The 12,930-nt window shown below is 44.7% G+C and overlaps 1 protein-coding gene and 1 long non-coding RNA gene across 2 annotated transcripts in view; one reads left to right on the forward strand and one right to left on the reverse strand.

The window, feature by feature from the left end:
- Positions 1-2,562: 2,562 nt before the first annotated feature.
- Positions 2,563-7,146, reverse strand: LOC146776376 (uncharacterized). The gene is made up of 2 exons (XR_014972371.1): positions 7,110-7,146; positions 2,563-3,227 (listed from the first exon to the last, which is right to left on the reverse strand). It is a non-coding gene; the product is annotated as an uncharacterized LOC146776376 (long non-coding RNA).
- Positions 7,147-7,271: 125 nt separating this feature from the next.
- DBNDD1 (dysbindin domain containing 1) overlaps positions 7,272-12,930 on the forward strand; it is a 249,968-nt gene continuing 244,309 nt past the window's right edge. Inside the window, exon 1 of the mRNA XM_085639644.1 lies at positions 7,272-7,527. Coding sequence (XP_085495770.1) covers positions 7,497-7,527 — 31 coding nt within the window. The 5' untranslated portion in view covers positions 7,272-7,496. The remainder of the gene's footprint in view (positions 7,528-12,930) is intronic.

Below are 12,930 nucleotides of genomic sequence, written 5' to 3' on the forward strand. Positions count from 1 at the left end.
GTCTGCACACTTAATTCTCCTCCACATATGGTATGTCTCCACTGATTTTCTCCTGTTCTCCACTGTGTTTCTCCTGCTCTCATTTCTGCCTGCTCCGGAGGAACAATCAATCTATTGCCCACATATGGTACTGTCAAACCACTTTCGCCCGTCCTCTGCTTGTCAAAAATTGGCATAACAGGGCCTATTGTCACAGGCACTGTAACTGCCTCAAGATTTTTAGTCAGTTCTCTGATTTTCTCTGTCAGTTCAAAGGTAGTTCTTGCTAGTTCTCTGGTCTTTTCATCCTCAAGTTCATTCTCTCTTTCTATCTCTCTCTCTCTCTCTTTTTCTCTCTCTCTATCTCTCTCTCTCTCTCTCTTTCTCTTTCCGCCAGAGAAAAACTGCTTTTCAATCCAGGGGTGGTACCCTCTGTCTTAATAATCCGCAGGGTGTCTCTCATCGGGGTCACTGCTGTTCCTACCTCTGGTTCTCATCTATACGGGGGTGGTCTTTTATAGAGCATGTCCTCTAAGACATCATCATCAGACTCATTTGCCCCATATCTCCTGGGTTCTATATTATGTTCTTTCTCTGTACACTTTCTCCCTTCTGACTCCTCTGCTGTTCTTACAGGATATAATCCCTCAGTCATACTGGCGTCACGCCATCGTCTCATCCGGTCATGATGGGTTTCGCGATCATACTTTCGCCCAAACACGTACCTGTAGCGACCTCCACACCTCTGCTTTTCTCGTTCATGCATTTCATCTTCCCATTCAGTCAATGCCTCAAACTGCGTCGGCCTAGGCCGAGGCTCTAGACTCATCATCCGTTCCCGTAAATTCCTCAATATGGCCAGATTAAATGAGCCATGTTCCGGGAAAGCTAAAACCCCATCCTCTTTCGTGTACTTCACCCAGTTATCCAACCAAATACAGGTATGATACCCATACTTTGCAACCATGAAGGATGCGGGGGTTCTTATCGGAGGAAGTAACTGTCCTTCCCTAGTCACAATTTCTTTATCCTTGTCAAACCAGTTCTTTACTTTACTAAGCAAGGATTTCTTTTCCTCAGCGTGATAGTACATTTTCGTATTTTTCCGCAACCCTTTTTGTCCTTCTACAACTGTACGATCTCCTGTCCAATTGCAGCGCGGCTCACACCAACGCACCAATCCTGGAGCGTCTACGTCACTTACTCAGTCCACAAATCCCAGCGTGACTCACACCAACGCACCAATCCTGGAGCGTCTACGTCACCCTGTATGTCTCCCAATCCTAGCGCGGCGTACACTAGCACACCAATCACCGTGCTTCCACTGTTCTAACCCACTGTCCAACCACAGCGCGGTCTCCCTGACGTCAGCAGTCGCTGCAGTCGCTTCTGCTCCTGTCTCCTGTCTTTCTCGTCTACCCCTCCTTTACAAAACTACGTTGTAGACTTTGTTTCAACTTCTACGAGTCTGTTAGTTACAACATACAAACATCTCCATTGTCTGCTTCGCTAGCCACAGAACAGCAAAAGATCTTTCCCACGAGAATTCTGCCTTTCCCGAGAGCAGCGCTTACCTCTGCCCTACTACAGAATCGTTACTTCCGTTGATAAAGTAGCACATCCCTCTACTCTACCCTTCTAACAAGCACCAATTAACTGTTTTCTCCGGAATGCTCCTAAGAGTTTCACAATTAACCAGAATGCCTTCTCATTCACGTACTTTCATACCAGAAAATGTAGTACATTCACACAGAATTCTGTCTTTCCCGAGAACAGCGAACAGTCTGTCCTACTACAGAATTATATCACACGTTAACAAAGCAGCGCTTACCTCTGCTCTGTCCTTCTACCAAGCTCAGTACATACCTATTACCTTTCCAGTGGTAAGTTTTAACGGAATACCATACGGATCCCTGAGACCTAAGACCAGAATTTCACAGATAACCTTCGCTATCATATACACTTCTCTCACACAGAAAATACGTTTCTTATGGCAACACACGGCGATGCTACCTCATCGAACCCAGACAATGCGACGCGCAACTTCAATTGTCACACGTTTTCCCCTGTCTGCATACAGGGCCAACAATCCCGCCTTTTTCCGAAAGCAGCACTCCCTCTGCTCTACTACGGAACTGTCACCGACTCCCTACGTCCCAGAAGCCGTTCACAATACATAAAACTCAACACGACTTCAACATATAGTGTTAGTACAAATATCAATCAATAATCAACAAGCCTATATACACGCAATTTCGCCAGACCAAGACAATAGTAAACCATCATTCTGCTACCAAGAAACTGGTGCAGATCGGAGCTTCCAAATCCCCGCTACTTCCACGGACGGAGTGATCTCACAGTCACACACATCACACGCTGGTGGGGCCCATTACACCAACATTCATCCTACCACTCTTATCCGTGCCCTGTATAAGGAGAAACACTTTCAATACCTAACCAATCTGCATTTACTTTTAGGTCAATGGCATCTACTTAGTTGATTATAAATCTAGCGAAAACATTTCAAAGAATACGCAAATAAATTCAATAAACATGACCAGAAATAATCACCCGACACAGAGATTCAAACAGAATTATTTGTTTATCTAAAATTGTAGGAAAAGCCAATTAAATGCAAATTCATTTCTCTCATATTTACCTATTCTGTCTAAATGTCAGATCCTAAGTCAGAACCGGTCCTCAGTAGAAGAAACAGAGTTTCCTGCCGTCATGTAGAGTCACCGTCCTCTCCGTCAGCATAGGGACCTCGGATCATCAGTTCGGGAAGAAGTGGCGCTAGACCTCTCTAGCCTACTAATATTTATACTAAAATTTACATTCTGTAAAGTTACAATTCATTGTTCAAATCGGATGAATGGCGGAAATAATGTCATCTTGGTACATTTGCGATACAGTGCAAGATTTTCTCACACTTAGATTGTCCCAAATAATGAATAGAAAATAAAGATGTCCATAACTAATTCGATACTTTTACGGATTTCTTTTTCAGATAAAATGTATCCCAGTCATGGGATCATCAGTTCATAAGTTCAGCATTCATATTGGAAACAAATTTCATGTTCAGGGGCTCTTGGCATTCGTCCTGGATTTGTCGTCATGATCATGGCTTTTCAGTTTTGTCGAGTGGGCAAGGTCACAGGCAGCGCGAAGCTTCCTTGCAAAAATTTCCATCAACTCGAATGCAGGCTGCGGGTGGTAGCCATTTTCTGGTAGGCCACATTGGTTAACTTAAGCAAATAAAACATAAAACAGAATTACTGCACAGAAATGATTATACAGTGTTATTCCCCTGCTAATACCCTTATGTGTATGTATTTATCTAGCCATTTGCGACATCAAAAGCTATTAATGCATATTATTTATATGCGCAAAACACAATAACATTACATAAGCATCATCTATTTCTGTCAGTTTGCTCACCAACTTAGTTCACTTATTATTTTAGCCATGCAATAGCATTCCCACGTGTAATTCTCTTGTTAATAAGGTTGGTTAGACAAGACTCGATAAACTTTTAATAATTAATAATTAATCAGTAGTACTTTTAATTATAACATGCGAAAATGAAACAGGTATTCGAGTTTAAAGTAAAAACCCTGCTCCATCAAGACAACTACAATACAAAGAACTTCCCCTAACTCTAACACTACGAGACCGTCTGGCACAGATCCCTAATTGAGGTGATGCTAGAGAGTTCTCAGTTTCATTGTGTTCATTTGTAACTTTATGTTTAGTTGTGTGTGAATTAAAAGTGTGAATTAAAATGATGATTTTTTGTTTTAAGTAAAAGCAATAGTCATTAATTAAGAATTGAGCACTGTATGCAATGCTTTAAATTTCATTTAACCTTTTAGGACCTTAATTCGTTCTTTTGGCTTTACTTGTTTAACTACCTTTGGATATTTAATTTGTGAAACAACAAAGTGGTTGTCACTGTCACATTCCCCTTAAACTTCAAGAATGCCTTTCTTCAGTCACTTGTTTGAGGACCAATAATCTTTTGAATTTGAATTCTTATAAAATGTAGGAGTTGGTTCTGGGGTATCATTCTTAGACCTGCCCCTCCGATTAACAGTCGCTGATTCTTGGCCCAGTTTCAGTCTCTGCTACCATGACCAAAAATATTGGTGTAAGTCCAAGCACTGATCTTACCTTTTTTTCGCATTTCAACAAGATCACAGGTATGTTTCTCCCTTCTGAAGACCTTAAAGAAAATTTACTGATGAACAAACTGATCTTGGTTAAAGTCATTCTGCCTGGTTCACAAGGCACTTGGTGGCATTTGTCCTGAGCATCTCAAGCTCTTTGTTTCAGCTCTGCGTGCGCTCTTGCACGCTTTGTTCCTCTTCTGATGCACTCTTGCATGAACTCATGTTCCACTGAACTGGTGCAAGCAGATTCTCTTCCTTGGGTCTCACTCCTACCATTAGTACACAGTGCTGGAAAGTAGGGAGGCCCTATCGGATCCTGGTTCCTGAAGCTATTATGGGTCAGACTCGGGATCCCGTTGACTCTTGGAAACTTGCTCAATTTGTGCTGGTGTTATTTTCATACATTGGGACATAATTCAGTAGCACCCGCACGTTGTCTGCATTCGTTAGGAGCAGCAAGGGGGCTTTCTCATTTTCACCTCCAGTCAAGTCCAGAACAAAGGCCTGATATAAAGGACCATCAGCCCTTCTTTTGTTCAAGTATCACCCTGGCTGGGAGCTTTTTGAAGCATTTTACCTAGATGCCAGTGCAATGGAAGGCGACAAAGTCAAACAGCTTATCACTTCACGTGTACTTTAGAGAACTAATGACTTGAAAGCAGATTTTTGTCTTTGTTTCACCCACTACCCAAGAGATGTGCTTGCACTGTAAAAACGCAAGATTTATCAGTGTGCACGAGTAATTTAACAAATGCCAATTTAATTGGCACCTACTTTTTTCTATTGAATTCTTTTACAGCACTACTCAACCCAGTGTAGGTTGTCAGAGTGCTTTAAATGACACAAGTGTGTAAACCTGTACAGCAAATGTTACAAAAGACAATGAGGGTTTTAAGGAGTGGGAATCCCATATCTTCCACACTTGTAGACAGTATATATTAAGAGTGATTGGTATGGAATAATTACAAAGTCAGGATATAAAGCGTAATACAGTGATTGCTGTTGTCTACACTAACAAGACTATTACTTCCCAGAGAAACGATTCTTTGCCATCTTAAAATACCAGCAGAATGAGAAAATAAAACCCAATAACTATGACTTATAGTCTGTGTACAGCTCCTTGATGCTGGCATGTATTTATTTATTGATTTTTGTATAGCGAGAACTTGACCCCAAGGCCTCAGAGCGCTTTACATAGCTAGCACAGCAGCAATTTACATGAGCTGCATAAACAGATGAGTGTGCTGTGTTAGATTAGGGATGCAATTTATGAACTGGAAGCAACAACATGTTCTCAGTGTCAAAAGCAGTAGCTCATTTACCTAGCTACATAAAATATAAATCTGTAATCTGCGTGGTACGCAGTGTGCTTTGAAGCATGCCTATTAACGTCTATGCTGCAAAACGGAGACAAGACAGAACACTCTCACAACTGTGTTAACTACTAGAGTTATCTTACCGCTATAACAATCCCCTCACAATTGTTGGGCACACAGAGCTCTCTGCAGCAGGTGTCATGACCTTATAAAGTATTTTTTTTAAATCCGCCTCTTTTGGCCAATTAAGAAAGCTAAAATAGATTTACTGTCACATATGTCCTTGTGGCCAATTACTTTGCAGCAGATTTCTCAGGCTCTGCTTTTCATTCTCCACCCCTTGTGGCTCCACCCCTTTCCTCTTCCTCGCCTTCACCCCAACTTATGGGTTCCCAAAGTAATGTTTTCCAATTCCAGCTCTGCCAGTACACGAGAGGTAAGGCTCTGCCCATGTGTAAGGAGAGCGGCCCGTCGGTGAGACTGCAGGAGGCTGCCCCTTAATGCCAGATCTATTGACCTCGCCAAAACTTTTTGTTTTTACTGGGAGCTTAAAAATGGAGTTTGTAAGGAGGTGGGGTCACATCAAATGTAAGGCCTGGAAGAGTAAGGTCAAATCTGAGTAACGTCACTCACTACCAGTAAATACTACTTACGGTACAAAACACTTAATCTCCCTGTGCCTAAAACACGTGTGACGTAGTCTGGTTCTCTTGTGAAGAGTTCTACTGTCCTCTGACAAAGTTCGCAAAACACAGAAAAGCAAAAAAAGTCACCAAGACACTAGGACCCACGTTTCCTATACACCTCTCCCCATTACACCCCAAATCTCTTCCACCACTTCAAATACCAAGGGATTCATGCCTGGCTTCCCCCATACATAAACACACAAGCCCCATCCTCTTGCCCCATATCCCCAAGAGGGAGGCGGCGTGTTGGTCCAGGGCTTTTATTTGCCAACATAATGCACGTGGGTAGTTGTAGTTTTGATTCTTATCAACTGGACGAAACTACCAGATCACACATGGAATCATTGGTAACTTCACACGTTCTCACTCTCAGTACCTATTTTTTTTTGCCGGCATCTCACGCTTATACAATGACAGTGCCCTCGAATGAACGACTCTCCTGTTCAAAGATGGACCCCCCCCCCGCCCCACCTCCCAAAGTCTGCCCTCCCCCCTCAACCTGTCCTTCTCCCCTGCTCCCAGCACACAAGACCGCATGGCGCATTCACCCTAGACTCCGACTCTCTGCCCCCCTCTGTCTCCCTCCACGGGCGCCCCCGACTTTCCCCTGCGGATCCACCTATCCTGATATCTGGATTTCTAGCGCCACATAACTTACTTACTACCCCCTGCTCTCCACACATATGCCCCCACCTTTACTTACTGTATCCTCTCTCAACCCAGGTGCTCCTTTCCCCCCTGCGCCCCTGGTACCAAGACGCCCTGCGCGACGTCTGACCTCCGCCCCGTTCATGCACACCTAAGCGCCCTTTCTCCCAGCCCCGTCTGCAGTGCACCCCTCCACCCTACGCCTCTCCACTGTTAAAGGGCTGCTTGAAGGAAGCCTTGGCTCCCGTCCCGGGACTCCCCCAAGCACCCCCCCCCTCCCTGCCCCCTGCAGGTCTGTCTCCTGATACCTGGACTTCGTGCACGGGTGCCTCACTGCTCCTCTATGCTGAGGCACGCGCACCTTACCCTCATCACTCCCTCTCAGCCTGTCACGCTCCCTCCACACCCCACAGACACGCCCTCCCCCCGCCCGTCTGCTCATTTACAATGCACCGCTCGCCTCGCAGAGCGGCGCTGCAGCCTATGAGCGGGCCCGGCCCTGTCTCTGCCGCTCCCTCCTTGCATGGCAATGTGTGCCTGTGAGCCGGCGCTCACTGCAGGCAGGCTGAGGCTGGAGCGAGCGCCGGGTGGGGGCCAGTGTCTGCCGCCGCCTGCTGCAGCTCCCCGCCCTCCTTCACTGCCTCTTTCTGCGGCTCAGCTCGGCCGGGAGGGAGACACCTGCCCAGACTGGCTGGATGGAGGCTGAAGGTGGGGTCGGGACCCCAGGTAAGGCACCTCTTTTTCTTTGACCCGCTCTCCCCGGCAGGGAACAGGTGTGTCCGGCCCCTGGGATGATCTGCCAGGGACATGGTAAGAGGATTGTGTTGCTATGCTGCTGTGGGCAGGCTGCTAGCCTGCTCTGATGCTGCCAGGGGAGGTGGTGCAGCCTGTCACAGAAGCAGAAAGTTATCCGGCAGCTCTGGGTTCGAGGCCAAAGTACCCCCGGGAGCAGATTGGAGTTGTAGGAGCTTGTTTGATGACAGGAAGACATGATGCAGCTGTTTTCTCGTGCACTGGCACCACACTCTATCAGTTTTGCCTGGCATGGGAGACTTTAGGCGGGTCAGGGGGCTTGGAACGGGCTCAGCCACTCCATTATTTAATGTAGCTGCATGTGAAAGGCAGACTGCAAAAACATACACTCAAGAAAATATATCTATATCAGATGAACAGTCCCCTACAAAAATGTAGACATGGATCTAAACACACTTCTAAATAAACGCAGCCTTACATTTGGTGGGGTGTCAGTTTGGTTGAATTTAGCAGATTAAAAGAAGTTAACATTTTTGAAGGGAGATATTTATGTATGGTATATATTTTAGTAATAGATATTTTTGATTTTTTTTTTTATTAAAAATGCGTTTCTATATTTTCTCAAATCATTTACATTGAACTAAATTTAAGGCTATTATCGCGTGTTGTATTTTTTTTTTTTAGCCTGAAGCAGCTTGCAAATATGTGTTTCAAGAGCTCCCTAGAATTTTGGAGCTGGTTCTGCTTCTCTATCGCCCCCCTGATTTTGTAATCAATAGGCTCCCCACTTATTAAGGATATTGTGTAGGGTGTGGTGGGAGGTTGGAATGGTGTTGTGTTGGGGTTGGAACTGGTGTCTGCCAAAGGATGGTTTCATTCATAACTCTGAGGGAGGTGGTGTGGGGGGTGGTAGGCAGAAAGGAAAGGAACAGGAGGTTGGCAGTACGGTGTACATGGCACAGCAACAAATGAGGCATGTCTTGATTTGTAAAGAAATACGTGTCGGTGCCCACATTTTTTTGGAAGCCTGCAACCGGGAATGCCAGATGTTAAGGTTACAGAATAACAAGGCACCCCGGTCTTGCTTACACCCCTATACACTCGCTGCCCCTTTAACTCTTGCAGGTTCCTTTCGCCCTGCTTTCTCCCTTTTGACACTTTTTACTTTTTTTTTCTCCTTCCTTCTTTGTTCCTTTTCTGCATTTCCCCCTCTTTTTCTAGGACAAAGTCTGACAATCAAAAATAGTCCCTGTCTCCAAATATTTTAGCCAGTGAGAAATCAATAAAAATATTTAAAAAAAAGAAATGGGAGCAGTGAGAAATGAGTGAAAAAAGAGGAACAGCAAGAGAGAGAAGCAGAAAGAAAAGAAATTAGAAATTGGGAAATAAAAGGTGGGAAATGAAAGGAAAGGAAAAATGAGAGATAATGGAGAAGGCTTTGCGATACTTTTTGCCGATGCTGGTCTCATTGACCAAAAAAATGCTTGTTTACGGTGGTGAAACAAAATTGTCAAAACAATAAAAAAAAAAAAACTACCACAGCACGACAACATATATACCAACTTCCTCCTGCACCTCATCGGCATTGTTCCCTCTCCACCCCGGCGAACCCTTTACGTTTATCGGAGCGAACCTCCATGAACACCGAACGGTGCATGTGAGAAACCACATTTTATTTCTTGGTGTTTTGTCTGCGTGCTGTGGTGCAAATTAAGGCCTCAGTCCCTTAATTAAGAACTCTTTGCCTTTTCTTTGCAATTCCAGAACTGTGATTTTGCACCCAGTTATGAGTGGAGGTTGAGCAGGGGCAAAGTTGGCCCTCTGGCCTTCAGCTCTCGGCTATGGCAACAGTTTGCTGACATGGCATATGTTGGGTGGGAGCTTTCCCGTGACTTGAATTGGCCATGGATGCGGATCCTGGATATTATGTTTATGTTGTGAGCGCAATTGAATTTTCAGCTAATAGTTGCTATCTTGGAGTATATTCCCTCGAGAGCCATGCTATGCAGCATCAGTTTGTGTAGCTTTACAGATTTCTCAAAATGTATTGATACTTGCTGTTTGTGGACAAGCACAGCCCTGGCCTTTGAATCTTATTCCTGGAGACTTCATACAAGGCCCGCCCGAGACCCCACCCATAGCCCTTGTAACTCCCTCATTGTTCTGGGGTCTATTGGACCTGGGGTGACAAATGCAAAAAGAACAATTGCTGGACAGAATGCAGAACAATGTCATATATTCACCCCAGTACAGAGATCTGGGCCGAAATCCATAGTGTTTTTTGCTCACCATGCCATTCCAGTTTGAACCCAACCATATGCAAATCAGTCATGACACTGTGCCCAATGGGGAAAGTCCAGCCCGAACTGCCAGGCCAAGTTCCTCCCTGGACGGGAAACAAGCATCCTAGGACCGGTTTAGGGGTTTCACCCCTCATCAGCCAGGATAGCTTGATTCCAGCGGCATGGGGAGCACGGGACCCACGTCTGGGCATACCCGTCCCACTTGGGGTGACAAATGAAAAAAGAACAATTGATGGCCAGAATGCAGAACAATCGCATACATTCACCCACAATATAATTTCCAAAAGTTCTGTGGTTGCGAATGGCTGATGGTGGTCTGGCATGGCCTCTTTCAGTCTTTCTGTTCTGTGACTCACACAGGAAGCTGAGACCAGTTTGCTTTGGTTGGGATGCCAGGCAAGGCTCAGATACTTTTGCAACAGACAAGACACCAGAATTACTTTTTGGTTATATTTCGGAGGAGGAGGTGAGAAATGACCAGAGATAGTGGAGGGCACAGGATACCAAATATATGTTATTTTTAATATACAGCACAATCAAGGTGCCCTGATGGAGCTAAGGCCATGCATTAATGATTCCCTCACAACTCTGGAACCCTTCCCTACCCTACTCAACTCATCAGGGCAGGTGAAGAGGACTGGGTGGGCAAATATAAGATAAAGTTATAGCTGAGGTTCAACAACCCAGAGTTTTTGACTGTGTGGTCTAAGTGCTGTAGACAACTCAAGGCTTGCGCTTTATTTTTTATGTCAATTGGAACCCATCAGTGGAAAACAATTATGTTATTGACATTTACCCATCTATAATTCTATATTTTCTGTTGCTTCTGAAAAGTTGGCATGTGTTGGTATTTCTATATGGCACACACCTAGACTTGGCGCAAATGGGGATTGGTTGGAAGAGGAGTCGAGATAGTGCTCATCAAGTGGGTTTCACATGTGTGTTGGAGACCCTTTTATCAGTACATCCTTACATTTTTACACTTTCAGGCACATGGAGATGAACTGATTTATCCAGAATCACAGGATTATTGGTCCAGTGCCAAAGGTGAAATTAAGAAACCAGGTCACCACGTTTCAAGGCCAGCTTCTTTGCCACAAGACCAAATGTTCCTAATACACAGAATTTAAGGGAGGGATTAAAATATATTCTTGAATAAATTGCTTCAGCTAATATTACTTTTTTTTAAAAAAATGTGTTTTATGCGCAAAACCATGTGTTCTTGTAAATTCAAAGTACACAGGCATATGGCTTCGTTTACCAGAGTAAGTCATTTACGAGACTCGAATTGGCACGCATAAATCCATTTAGCCATGCTTAAAAATACCCTATTATAGTGTCCTCTATCACATGTGTAAATCTCCCAGGGGCATGGAGTGGGTTTTTCATGCTGGGGGTCATGTCTTTGAAAGTTTGGGGGCACCCAGAGACTCGTAAGTTGGTGTGCATTCACAAATGTCTCCTTGATGATCCATTCTAATTATGGAAACACTTGAAGATTTACTCTTGTCAAGCGCACTAGCAAATATATTTCTAGTGAGGGAACGGGACATGGGGCAACCCCAAAATTGATGGGCATAAAGATGAAAGTGGGGGGGCAAAGTTCAATCGACCTAAACGGAGGGAACTTTCCCATGCGCAATTACGCACGCGGAACTTCCTTCACTTAGAGATGATTAGGAAGTCGCCTAATGTTTCAAGAGTGCTCCGGGAAAGGTTTCAGTTCCGGAAACGCACCCAGGCGAGGGTGCAGATATGCAAATATTTTTGTGACTCGGAAGCAATCATTATTAAAGTGTGGATGTCATCAGGGCCGTGTTTGATGTGCTCTGGTTGATATCGATTAATTATACAAGCATTCCAAATAAGGAAGGAAGTGACGCTGCAGTGAAAATGTCCAGGTTTTGAGGTGGCCTCCCCGCACGCGTTGACTGAGGGGCTGAATACACTGTATTGTATGCTGTATCAGACACACTAGTGGTGTGATGCAAAATCATGGGGTCTCCTGTTTCATGTGATGAGGGGCCCTGGAGTCGACCATGTCTCACAGATATTCATTGACCTTGAGCTGAACGGGGACCTCCTGAAGGGTTAAGGGGGCCAGAAGGGGTGGCGGCCCCCTGCCCCTCAGGGGCCCCTGAGATGCACCATGGTAGGGGCCATTGAATTGATACACTCTGCGTTCCGACGAGCGCACCGTGAACATACCTTTAGACATGTCTGTTTACACTCGCTTTTTAAGTATGGCATGTTCGCTGTCTCATAATATGAAAAATTGTTAGAGAATTTTAAACTAAAAAATAAATAAATGATCAGCACCTTAGGGCATACATACTTTGTGATTTAGTTAAATTTGATGTCCAATGCTGAACATTAAAAACGTTAATGCACAGGCACTGAAAAGAAAATGAGGCTATGACAGCAATATGACAGCAGATATCGCCTGGAATGGAAATGAGCGGCAAATCGTCGCAACATGGAAATGAGGTCTCATTTCGAGATGTCAACGCATGGCTGATGTCTCACCATCGCTCATGGTCTGGTGTTCTTGTGTTTCAGCTTTTCCTCTGGCCTTACTTCTCTCCAGCCTCATGTATTTCCTCCATGCCCCTGTTTGTCATGATGCACAAGCAACTCAGAGCTGCATTGTCATCACTGACGAAGCAGGCCTTCTTTTGAACACTGATGCATCAGTCCTCCTGGGTCCCCTGCATAGACTGACTGTCGCCTAGTTCTCATCAAAAGGAGCAGGCACCTTTGAAGAGTGTCGCAAAGCGGGAGTCTGTTGAGCATTAACTTGATTACTTCTGACTTCCCAGGTCATTAAGGGGTTTTAAGTCTTCAGTTCATCCTTTCCGTTACCTGGTAACCACTGAATTATTAATGAGGACGATCAGGTGCCCAGGTTGAAAAGGATGCCAATGATGTATGTCTGGTGTACCTTGGATACCAGTGCCTTACACTACTTGACACCGTACGGATAATAAGAACCAGCCTTACACTACTTGACACCGTACGGATAATAAGAACCAGCCTTACACTACTTGACACCGTACGGATAATAAGAACCAGC

This window comes from Triturus cristatus, chromosome 12 (genome assembly GCF_964204655.1).
Source record: "Triturus cristatus chromosome 12, aTriCri1.1, whole genome shotgun sequence".
NCBI classification, from domain to species: Eukaryota; Metazoa; Chordata; class Amphibia; order Caudata; family Salamandridae; genus Triturus; species Triturus cristatus.